At 44.6% G+C, this 11,188-nt stretch overlaps 2 protein-coding genes across 5 annotated transcripts in view; one reads left to right on the top strand and one right to left on the bottom strand.

The window, feature by feature from the left end:
• LOC114030170 (kelch-like protein 28) overlaps positions 1 to 6,370 on the bottom strand; it is a 41,381-nt gene extending 35,011 nt beyond the window's left edge. Inside the window, exon 1 of the mRNA XM_027844924.1 lies at positions 6,250 to 6,370. The gene's annotated coding sequence lies outside the window, so the exon portion shown is untranslated. The remainder of the gene's footprint in view (positions 1 to 6,249) is intronic.
• A 326-nt stretch (positions 6,371 to 6,696) lies between these two features.
• Positions 6,697 to 11,188, top strand: part of LOC114030140 (TOG array regulator of axonemal microtubules protein 1-like) — a 96,664-nt gene continuing 92,172 nt past the window's right edge. For 3 of the 4 annotated variants that reach the window (XM_027844886.1, XM_027844885.1, XM_027844884.1), the window contains exon 1: positions 6,698 to 9,046. In XM_027844886.1, the coding sequence (XP_027700687.1) occupies positions 6,977 to 9,046 (2,070 nt within the window). In that variant the 5' untranslated portion in view covers positions 6,698 to 6,976. Of the gene's footprint in view, positions 9,047 to 11,188 lie in introns of all 4 variants that reach the window. The other variant, XM_027844887.1, reaches the window with a different exon arrangement.

Below are 11,188 nucleotides of genomic sequence, written 5' to 3'. Positions count from 1 at the left end.
CACACACACACACACACACACACACACACACACACACACACACACACTCTTAGAATACAATATTCTATCCTGTTTTTACGCCTTAGCACAAACTATTCCTTATGCCTAGAATGCATTTATTACCTACTCAGCTCTTCCCCTTAGGATCCAGTACCTTCTCCAAGGCTCGGCTCAAGTGCCATCTATAGGAAACCTTTTCTGATTTCCTCAGTTCTTAGTAACCACCCCTCACCTTCCATGCCCATCACATACTATGTAAACTTTTTTTACTTTCTTACATGTGAACGAGTTGTTTCTCTCTAGGGTAATTTAAACTCTTAGAACAAGGACTGTTTTTGTCTTTGAATCCTCAGTGCCCAGCAGTGTCTGTTAAATAAACTCTCAATGAATAATAGATGCTGATGATGGCTAGCATTTATACAGTACTTTCAGGTTTTCAGAGCATTTTACATATATCACCTCATTTGATCAAATAAAAAATATGCTTTGTAAAGCCATACTACTTTGTATAATTTTTTCTTAAATTTACTTCCAATGGTCCAATTTTCCTCACAGATGAATTCAGCTAACAAGTTTTCCTCATTTTCCTTTCTTTAGCATTAACTTTTGTTACATTTCAGAAAGGGGGTGGCAGAAGTAAAATAAAAATCTGCTCTAACATGGCTGGCATCATGCGCTCAGAAAAAAAGTGTTCCCTCTACTTCCAAATAGACTTTCATAGGGCTTTAAAGGGTTACTCCTATATGGAAGAGTTCTATTCCCTAATAGGAACATTATAAAATAATTGGATCATATTTGAATTCCTTTAACTAAATGGTTGGAGGAAATGCAGCAGAAGTAGGATTCTCCCCCACCCTTAGTTTTGATTCAGTCCGGTAATTAAAATGGTTTCTAACAAACTGAATTATAACAGAGTAGAACATCAATGAATATGTACAAACAAATACTACATATTTCAGATATAAAACACAACAAAATCAAGAAACCTATGGGCAAAGATGACATGAATAAATTAAATGTATAGAATGGAAAATTTTTTTTTATCTATTTAATATTCCTCCCAGCATATCTTTCAGAAAAGTTTTAGGCAAGGTACTAAATTAACTGTTCTGTTGAGGTCTAGGGGTGCTGGGAACCCCGAAATTCAAGGGCAGAAGAACTAGGGTCCTGCCTCAAATGAATTCGACTCAAGCCTTCTTTCAGTCAGAGACAATATTTATTAAAGCACCAATTGAGGTGGGTGAGATTTTAAGAATCTGTACTATTGGCTAGATTTTAAGAATCTGAGCATTTGTGACACTTGTATTGACAACCAGTCCAGACTCTTAAAGAATCTGAGCCATTTAAGGGGGTGAGGCACAAGATGGACCTTATATACAGACTGTGGGACTATCTGGATGTGATCAAGGACTGGCCAAGTAGTCTGGGGTGAAAGGGAGGTAAGGGGGGGGGTCTAGATGGAATCAAGGAGTGGCTGGCTAGGGTGGGGTCAGGTGCACATAATGAGGGCTGGGCTGGGTTAGAGGTAGCAGAGAATAGGAGACTTCACAGCGTCAAAGCCATAATGCAAGGACAGTTAAAAGGATTATATACAGAGATGAGCCTCAGGCAAATGCCAGGACCAAGTGGGAAAGTTCAGGTGAAGTTGTGGAGGGAGGGTTTCTAGGGCCTATACCCTGGAATAGATCCAGTATTCCTTTCTCTCCCGACCAGCTTTTTAGGGAGATACTAGCAATATGTAGATGCCTAAGGGAAGGAGATGCAAAGGGGCTAGAGAGTATTATGATAACTATAATTAATGATAATAACGATAGCTATGTCAACCTGAAAGTTGGTTAAAGAGGCAACAAACTAGGTGATAAGTAAATTCATAGTTTATTTCCTTAAACTAGCAACAGGTACATGGAGCCAGAGCTTTAACTCTGACTGACTCAATTTTAGGAGGACATTTAAACCGTGACTCAGGATGTCTGTGTTACTCAAAAAAATATATAGCCTCCACGTTTCTTAACATATAGCATGAGAAAGGACGTTTCTTGGTTAAATAGGTTGTAAATACAATAAGGCAAGAGAAGTAACAAAGTGTAAATTGGAATTATAGTCTTAAAATATCTGTGTTTCCCCTACATAATGTATGTCTGATGGGGCTGGGATCTAGGCCCCAAAAAGGAAAAATCCTGGACTTTCCCACATGGCCAAATCTCTGGCGTTGGCCTGAGGCTATAATCCCATCAATTGGCCTTTCACTGTGGCAACACCCAATCTCCCCTCCATTGTCTTATAAGTCTATGGCCACTGGCCATTTCCCACACTTAATCCTAGTTAGGCTCCATTATCCAGGACCCAGGAGTTCGGTTCACCCCAGCTTACTGGCCTCTCCCATCCAGATCTTCTTAGGCCCCTGTATATAAGGTTCATCTTGTCTCCATTAAAATTCTGGGATTCTTATAATCTAGCCATGGCTTGGATTCTTAAAATCTAGCCACTGGTCAGATTCTTATAATCTAGCCAACAGTTTACTAATGCTCAGACTCCTTAAGAGTCTGCCCAATACGATGGATGTTCTAATAAACCTTGTCTTTGGCTGAAAGAAGGCTTGGGTTGAATTCTTTCGGGAAGGACCCTCGTGTTGCGATTTTGGGGTCCCAGGACCCCTGAACCTCTAAACCACACCATGTCCATAGGACACCAAAATAAGAAAAGTCTCATTATTCAAGACAGTGTCTGGTCCCAGGCATCCTGTCCTTAGTGATCACAGAGAGGAAGAATGCTGGTCAGTTTCATCTGGTCCTGCAGTTGCTGACACAGGAAGGGGCATTCTGGGTTCACTCAGAGAGAAAAGATTAATTCAGGTTTTTGGCCCTTATTGGGGCTCAATTGATCTTAAATGATTATCAGCTAATATTTATATAGCATTTATATAGCATTATGTTTGAGACATTGGGCTAAGCACATTTTGCAATTGTCTCATTTGATCCTCACAACAACCTTAGGAGGTAGGTGCTATTATTATCCCCATTTTTTTTTAAAGATGAGAAAATTGAGGGAAACAGAAGTTACGTTAGCCACCCAGGATCATACACCTAGTGTCTGAGGCCAGATTTGCTCAGGTCTTCCTAATTCCAATCAAGGTGGTCTATCCACTGTGCCACTTAGCTGCCCCTACACTTAACACATACACAGTGGTTTTAACTTACCCAGGAATTTTCACATCTCTGAATTCATTTTGTCTTTGCAATTACCATGCATGAAAAAGTATTCATCATGCCAAACCTTGAGAGTTTGCTGGAATTACAACAGCACATAATATTACATTGTAACATTATCATATCATGTCTGTAAAAACTATATACATAAGAAAAACTAACACTGGAACCAAGGGAGGCTTTTCAGGAGCACAATGTGGTTGCCCTCTATAATATTAAGACTTGGAAAGTCAGAGGTGTAATGAAATTAGTAAAAACAAATAAAAAACAAAATTAAGTGTTGGTGGACCTGTAGTAAAGCATTGCTGAAGGCAAAGTAAGATATTTATTTGGAAATCAGAAGATCTGGTTTCAAATTCTAGCTTTGCCATCTATTTGTGTGACTTTGATTTAACTGAACTTCTCCAACCTTAGTTTCCCCATCTGTAAAATGAAAGGGTTGGACTAGATGGCCTCTTAAGTTTCTTCCCAGCTCTAAATCTCGGATCTTCTGATCATGTTACATTTCTAGAAAGCAGTCTAGTAACTGAGTAACTGAGCAAGAGGTAAAACTCTTTGACCCTGAAATTTCACAAGAAGCATACCACAAGGAAGTAACTGAAAATAAAGAACTATCTGTACTGCATGTTTAGAAGAAGCAGACCAATTCCTTTTCTAGTAGCAAGGAACCTTGATTAAGATAACCATGTGCAAGTACACTTTAAAAAACCACAAAGACACTCATGAGGCAAGTTTTTAGAATGTAAACATAGGAAGCAAAGAATGTTATAACATCCTTGAAATGTTTCCACTGTTGATTACTAGACTTTCCCTACTTGATAGAAATAGCCTCCCCTCCCCCCAATTGCATAAAAGTGCCTATTTCTGCCAGGTATAATAGGCACAGAGCTCAGAGCAATCTGTTTCTCTTGATTTAACAAGTAATATCTCTTCTGGCTTAAATAACTGAGCTGGATCCGGTTCTGACAAACACTATAATAATAAATACTCAAAACATCTAAATGTCCAATGGTTGAGGGATGGCTAAACAAATTGTGGTAAATGTAGTGAAATGCCAGAACACCATTAAGAATTACAAATATGAGGCATATAATGAACAATAGGAAGATCTGTATAAAATTATGCAAACTGAAGAAAGAACAAGTATGCTATCATACCTGTGAATGTACAGTCACAAGGATCAGAGTGAGGATTTAGGTAAGGTAGTATAAATTATGCTTACTTGTATATTGGAGTATTTTTCTTTGTAAACACATTTGCAGTGTTTTTTTTTTTACTGTAAAATTCATAGGAAAAAAAAGGTACACCCCAAATATCCCTAATTTCTTTGAATTAATTCATGAATTTATCTGAACATAGTTTAACCTTTTTTTATTCTTTACACTATTACTTAGGTATATGAACTGGATACTTGCTCTGTAATGTACCATTTATTTGTCCCAAAACTGTTCTTACAATTTTTAAAAACACTTTTCAATTCTGGTAATTCAGTCCAATGACTACCTATTAAGCATTTCCTATGCCTAAGACGCTGTCCTATGCACTGGAAGTTGATGAACAATCTTATCCTATTTATGCCATTCATGGTTTTGCATATTTTAATTCTATAAGCTTTTCTGGAGTTGAAAAATCTTGTTTAAAATGGATGTTTTCAAGGCCAAGTTACAACTGTGAGCCAAATTATTCTGATGTCAAACATGTCAAATTAAAAAAGAAATTATTTTCAGTTCCAAATTCTCTCCCTCCCTCCAATACATTCGTCCAGTCACCCGTTGCAAAGGCAAGAAATGATACTCATTATATATATGAAGTCATGCAAACCTGTCAATATTTTAAAAACTAAACAACCTTAAGATAAAAACAAAACATCTTCCTTCAATGATTAACCAGAATAGCATTAAGAAAATATAGTTCCAAGAACTTCAGACACGTTAATAATAACGTAATATTCAATTGTGCTCTAAAAAAAGACGTTCAAAATTCACGCTGAGCTCGAAACAAAACAAACCGTTTTATGTTGTGTAGCCTTACTGAACCAATTACTGGAGTTAGTAACAAACGCGGTACTTGACGCTGTAACACAGTGGATAACCAGGTTATTTGAATTAAGACATTCTGAGATTTCAAATAGCAATTCAAAAATGCCACTCTCCCCCAAAGGATGGTCCTAAAATAGAATATGTAATTTTTTTCCAAAGTATATAGGTATTGTTTCTTCAGAAACTCATCTCCCACATTCCTGGGGATTCTACACTCCATCAGTCCAGGACCTCTAGCCCTCTAATTGCAACCACTTAAATTTCCAAAACAAAAAACTGCCTCCTCCCCGCTCCTTAAAAATAAATAAATAAATATCCGTAGTGCAGCTCTCCCTGAAAAATACCGAAGAATGGCTTCTCCCATCCTTCTTCAAATCCTCAGGGCAGAGTTCTCTCAGGGCCCCGGTGCCAAGAAGTTAATCTGCTAAGTAACACATCTGCAATCCCGGTCTCTTGGCGACCAAAACAGGAGCTATGGAGATCCTGGAGAGAGGGCAGGACGGAGGGAGAGGGTCGTTCCCCACCGCGGGAAGGAAAAAGGACTTGATTCAGGGAAGGTGGAAGGTGGGTTGAGGGAGAACGAAGGTATCTCTAGATGGAGTAATTTTCTTTCTTTTTTTTACTAATTATTATTAAAAAGAATTAGCGGAGGGTCAAGATGAGGAAGGGAGAGGTCCTTTCTTGAGCCAAACCTGGGACTGGTGAGGGAAAAACAACAACAACCCCAACCGCTCACCCCGAGGGCCCGAGAGCATAAAGGATGCCAGGGAGAGGGCTTTTCTGCCGGGCTCGGCCGCCCCGAGGGTCCGGGGGTCCGGCCTGAGGCGGGCGGCAGCCGCCCCCTTCCTCCGGGGTCCGGCCCCCAAGCGGCCCTGCACCCAGATGCCTCCCAGTCCCCGCTTCCTCTCCCCTGTTCCCCCCCCAGCCCCCTCCCAGGGCTGACCGTCCCGCGCGGGGCACCGGCCAGAGCAAAAAACGGCCTCGGGAGAGCCAACGGAAAATACCTGAGTCCCGGGGATCGTGCCAGCGGCGACTGAAGCAGGAGGGACCTGAAACAAGAGAGACCGGGGCGGGAGCCGCACTCGCCTCCAGTCAAACCCCGACGGACACACACGAGTAGGGCGGGTGACTTCCGCCCGGAGCCCCACCGCCCCGAGATTGAGCCGCATCACTTCCGCCTATGCACGGGCCTTCATCCATCTCTCTTTCCCTCCCCTAGCAATCATTCGCCGCTGGTTTCTTCAGGCCTCTTTCTGGCGATTTCAGCGGGGGAGGGGTGTTAAGCACATTTTGGAGACTACATATCCCAGGGTTCTCCCTTCCCCTTAAGAGGTTTCATTCCGGGTCAAGAGATCGCGCGCCGGCTGGTCACCATGGAAGCGGTCGGTTTGGTCACGTGGTGCCCCTGGTTACGCCCGGTGCCAGCGGCGGAGTCTGGGGCCCGCAGCGGGGGCCATTTTGTTGAGGGCTGCCTCTTATAGCCGGGGGCGGCTTGGAGCGCTCCGCTCCTGTGGGGCCGTGGCGCCAGCGGCAGAAGAAGAAGAGGAGGAGGAGGAGGAAGGGGAGAAGGAAGAAGAGAAGGAGGGAGTCTTTCTCGGCCCCGGCTTCGGCAGCTGCTTTTCCCCTTCTATAGCTCGGGAGCCTGGAGAAAAAAAAGGGAGGGGAGGGCTCCGCCGGGCCCCGAGGAGACTGCGATGGTTCCCCGCTGCCGCAGCTTCCTGACGCCCCTCCATGGCGTCCGCGCCCCCGGTGCTTCTGCCGCAGGCCCCGTTCCTAGCCCCCAGCGCCTATCGGCCCCGGAGCTGCTGCCGCCTTTCCACCCCAGAGACTGATGAAGACCGACCTCGGCGGACGATGAGAGAGGAAAAAAGCTACTGCTGCCGGGGAACCGCCGGCGACCAGGGCTCGTGCCCCGCGGCCCCGCCGGCGCTATCTCCCACCACGACCGCGCTCTTTCTCCCGGCGGAGGACGCTGTCACGAGTGGCTGGTCCAGGGCCGGAGGGAGCCTGCCGGGAGGGGAGGAAGAGGAGAGCCGGCTCCTGCAGCTCCTCCGCACGGCGGCGGAGCCGTCCGAGGCCTTCCAGGCTCTGCAGGCTGCCTTGCCCCGGCGCGGCGGGCGCCTCGGTTTTCCAAGACGAAAGGAAGCGCTCTACCGGGCCCTGGGCCGGGTGCTGGTGGAGGGGGCCCTGGAAGAGAAGCGACTTTGCTTGCAACTTCTCTCCGACGTGCTCCGGGGTCAGGGGGACGCGGGCCAGTTGGAAGAGGCCTTCAGCCTGGCTCTTCTGCCGCAGCTCGTGGTCTCTTTGCGAGAGGAGAACCCGGCCTTGAGGAAGGACGCACTGCAGGTCCTGCACCAGTGTTTGAAGCGGAGCCCCATGCAGGTGCTGCAGGTGCTCATTCAGCGAGGCCTGGAGAGCGCCGATGCCCGGCTCCGGGCTTCCACTGCGCTCCTGCTCCCCATTTTGCTCACTCCCCCGGATCTGTTGTTCGGCCTGGATCTCACCGAGATCACGCTGTCCCTGGCCCGCAAGCTTGGGGAACAGGAGGAAGAAGAAGAGGCTGAGATAGCTTTTTCTGCACTGCAGCAGATAGGGGAGCGCCTGGGCCAAGACCGGTTTCAGTCTTACATCTCTCGCCTGCCCTCAGCCCTGAGGAGACACTACAATCGTCGTATAGAGTCCCAGTTTGGGGCTCAGGTTCCTCATTATTTGGACCTGGAAACCTCAGAGTTTCCTGAAGATCCCCTCCCCTGCCCGGCAACACCTTCCAGTAGCCACCTCAAGTTTGGTGTTGTTCCCCAGGAGCTGCATTCCCGGTTGCTAGATCAGGAGGACTATAAGAGTCGGACTCAAGCTGTGGAGGAACTCAAGCAGGTGCTGGGAAGGTTTAGCCCTGTCTCCACTCCTCACTCTAGTCTTGTAGGTTTCATTAGCTTATTGTATAACTTGTTAGATGATTCTAACTTCAAAGTGGTTCACGGCACACTTCAGGTACTGCACCTGTTGGTGACCCGCCTTGGGGAACAGGTACAACAATTCTTGGGACCAATCATTGCTGCCACAGTCAAAGTACTAGCAGACAACAAGTTGGTGATCAAGCAAGAATACATGAAAATTTTCCTTAAGCTGATGAAGGAAGTAGGACCTCAGCAGGTGCTGTGTTTGTTGCTGGAACATCTCAAACATAAGCATTCCAGAGTGAGAGAAGAGGTGGTGAATATAAGCATTTGCTCCTTGCTGACCTATCCAAGTGAGGATTTTGACTTGCCCAAACTGGCTTTTGGTCTTGCCCCAGCTCTAGTTGATAGTAAGCGTAGGGTACGCCAAGCTGCTCTGGAGGCCTTTGCTGTGTTGGCATCTTCAATGGGCACAGGTAAAACCAGTGTACTTTTCAGAGCTGTTGATGCTGTTGAACTTCAAGATAATGGAGATGGAGTGATGAATGCTGTGCAAGCCAGATTAGCTAGGAAAACTCTTCCAAAGCTAACAGAAGAGGGATTTGTGGAGTATGCCATACTCATGCCATCTTCTGCCCAGGGCAGATCAACCCAGTTGCCCCATGGAGCGGATACAGACTGGCTTCTGGCAGGTAACAGAACTCAAAGCGCACACTGTCATTGTGGTGACCATTCAAGGGATAGTATACAGATGTATGGCTCTTATAGTCCATCTGCTGATCAGACTATCTGTACTCGAAGGGTGTTAAGTGCAGGAAAAGGAAAAAATAAATTACCTTGGGAAAATGACCAACCTGGAGGCGTGGGAGAAAACCGGACATCCTATTCAAAGGAAATAGAGCAGGTATGCATTTTCTGTAATTAGCATGGGTTGGGGCAGTGTAAGTACCATTCTTTCACTTTAATGAAAGATATTTTTAGGTGTTGGATATCCTCGTGGAGGTGATTTATTCCAGAAAGATTTGTGCTAAATGTTCACAAGAGTGTTCAATCCTAGTAGAACGGATCTATACACAGATCTATACGATGGATTTGATTCAGAGGCAGGATAGTATACTGGAAGGAGCATCAGGTTAAGAGTCAGGATTTTCTGATTCTATTCCCTGACTCTTGGCTCTGCCACTACCCTGATTATCTGTTAGGACTTGCTTGGGCAAGACACTTAACCTCCCTAGGGAGGATCAAATGAGATGTTGTATGTATTGACTTAGTAATTGGCAAACACTGTATAAGTGTGACTGACTGTTAAATGTAAATAATCAAGAATCATTTATTAATAATAGCTAGCATTTATGTAGCTTTTTAAGATTTGCAAAGAACTTTAAAAATGCTATCTTACTTGATTTTCATAATAATCCTGGGAGGTAGTTACTATTCCCATTTTACAGAGGAGGAAACTGAGGCAGACAGGTTAAATGACTTGCCTCGGATCACACAAACACATGTAAGTGTATGAGACTGAATCTGAATTTAGGTTTTCCTTGAGTCCAGGCACAGAATTCTATCCACTGCACCACCTAGTTGTCCCATAGTATTAAGCCCTTACTATGTGCCAAAGTACTGTGCTAAGCTAAGTTAGATATGCAAAGACAAAAATAAATCAAGCTTTGCCCTTTAAGGATCTTATAGCGTAATGAGAGAGATGGCATGTATGTGTGAGTGTATGTGGCTATAAACAGAGCAGACGGGATAATGGATGAGAAGGCGCTGGCAGCCGTGGAGATCAGAAAATGCCTCCTGTAAGGGGTGGTACTTGAGCTGAGTGTTGAAGGAAACCAGGGATTTTAAGATGTAAAGGTGAGAAAGAAACACATTCTGGACATTGGGATCAGTCAGTGCAAAGACATGGACATGGGAGATGGAGAGAGCATCAGATGAAGAATAGCAGGCTGAAAGTAGAGGGGAGTAATGTGTAAGAAGGCTGGAGAGGCAGGAGGGGTCCGGTTATTAAGAGCTGTTGGTATGCACCAACAGAAAAGGTTTATAGCAGGTGATAAAAGCGAAATAAGAAGGCTGGACTAGATAATCTCTTAAGATCAACTTGTCAAGTAGTGAAAATGTACAGAGTGGTTGGTCTTTAAAGTCTTGATTTTATCTGTAGCAGCAATTGAGCCTTCAGTCCTTCTGATACTGGGTAGCGAGGTGCAGTAGAAAGGTCACTGAGCCTGTAGTCAGTAAACTTGAACTCTACTGTTTACTGATTCTGGGGTCACAAGTGAATCACTTATCCCTTTGAAGTCCAGGTTTCTTTTCTGTAAAATAGGGATAGGACTACCCTACCTACCTGGATCTAGTAGGGCTTTGTGCTAAATACTTCAACCAAATAAGTCCCCACTACAGCATAGATATAGTTCTATAAATTCACATTGTACAACAGGTGTTTCAAAGCCGAAATATTTATATAGGGTTTTAAGGTTTGCAAAGCATTTTACAAATATTATCTCATTTGATTCTTGCAACAACACTGAGAGGTAGGTGCTATTATTATACCCATTTTATAGATGAGGAAACCGAGGCAGACAGAAGTTAAATGATTTGCCTAGGGACACACAACTAGTATATGTCTGAGGCTGGATTAGAAGTCAGGTCTTCAGGGGCAGCTAGGTGGTACAGTGGATAGAGCACTGGCCCTGAAGTCAGGAGGACCTGAGTTTAAATCTGGCCTCAGACCAGACACTTGACACTTGACACTTACTAGCTGTGTGACCCTGGGCAAGTCGCTTAACCCCAATTGCTTAAGAAGTCAGGTCTTCCTGAGTCCAGGCCCAGAACACTGTCCACTATGCCATTTAGCTGCTTCACCTGGTTGCCCCATCATATTAAGCCCTTACTGTGTCTTTCTCACAGTCACAAACTGCCCCTTCTCCCTTCATTCTCAGCATCTGACTTTTTACCTACTTACTGAGAAGATTGAGGCCATCTATTGGGAAGTCACTAACTCCTCCGCTTCCTATTCCAGCTTCATCCTTCTGTTGAAGCTCAGGGA

This window comes from Vombatus ursinus, unplaced genomic scaffold (assembly GCF_900497805.2).
Source record: "Vombatus ursinus unplaced genomic scaffold, bare-nosed wombat genome assembly UNPS02014945.1, whole genome shotgun sequence".
NCBI classification, from domain to species: domain Eukaryota; kingdom Metazoa; phylum Chordata; class Mammalia; order Diprotodontia; family Vombatidae; genus Vombatus; species Vombatus ursinus.
This window is presented reverse-complemented; position numbering and strand designations above follow the sequence as displayed.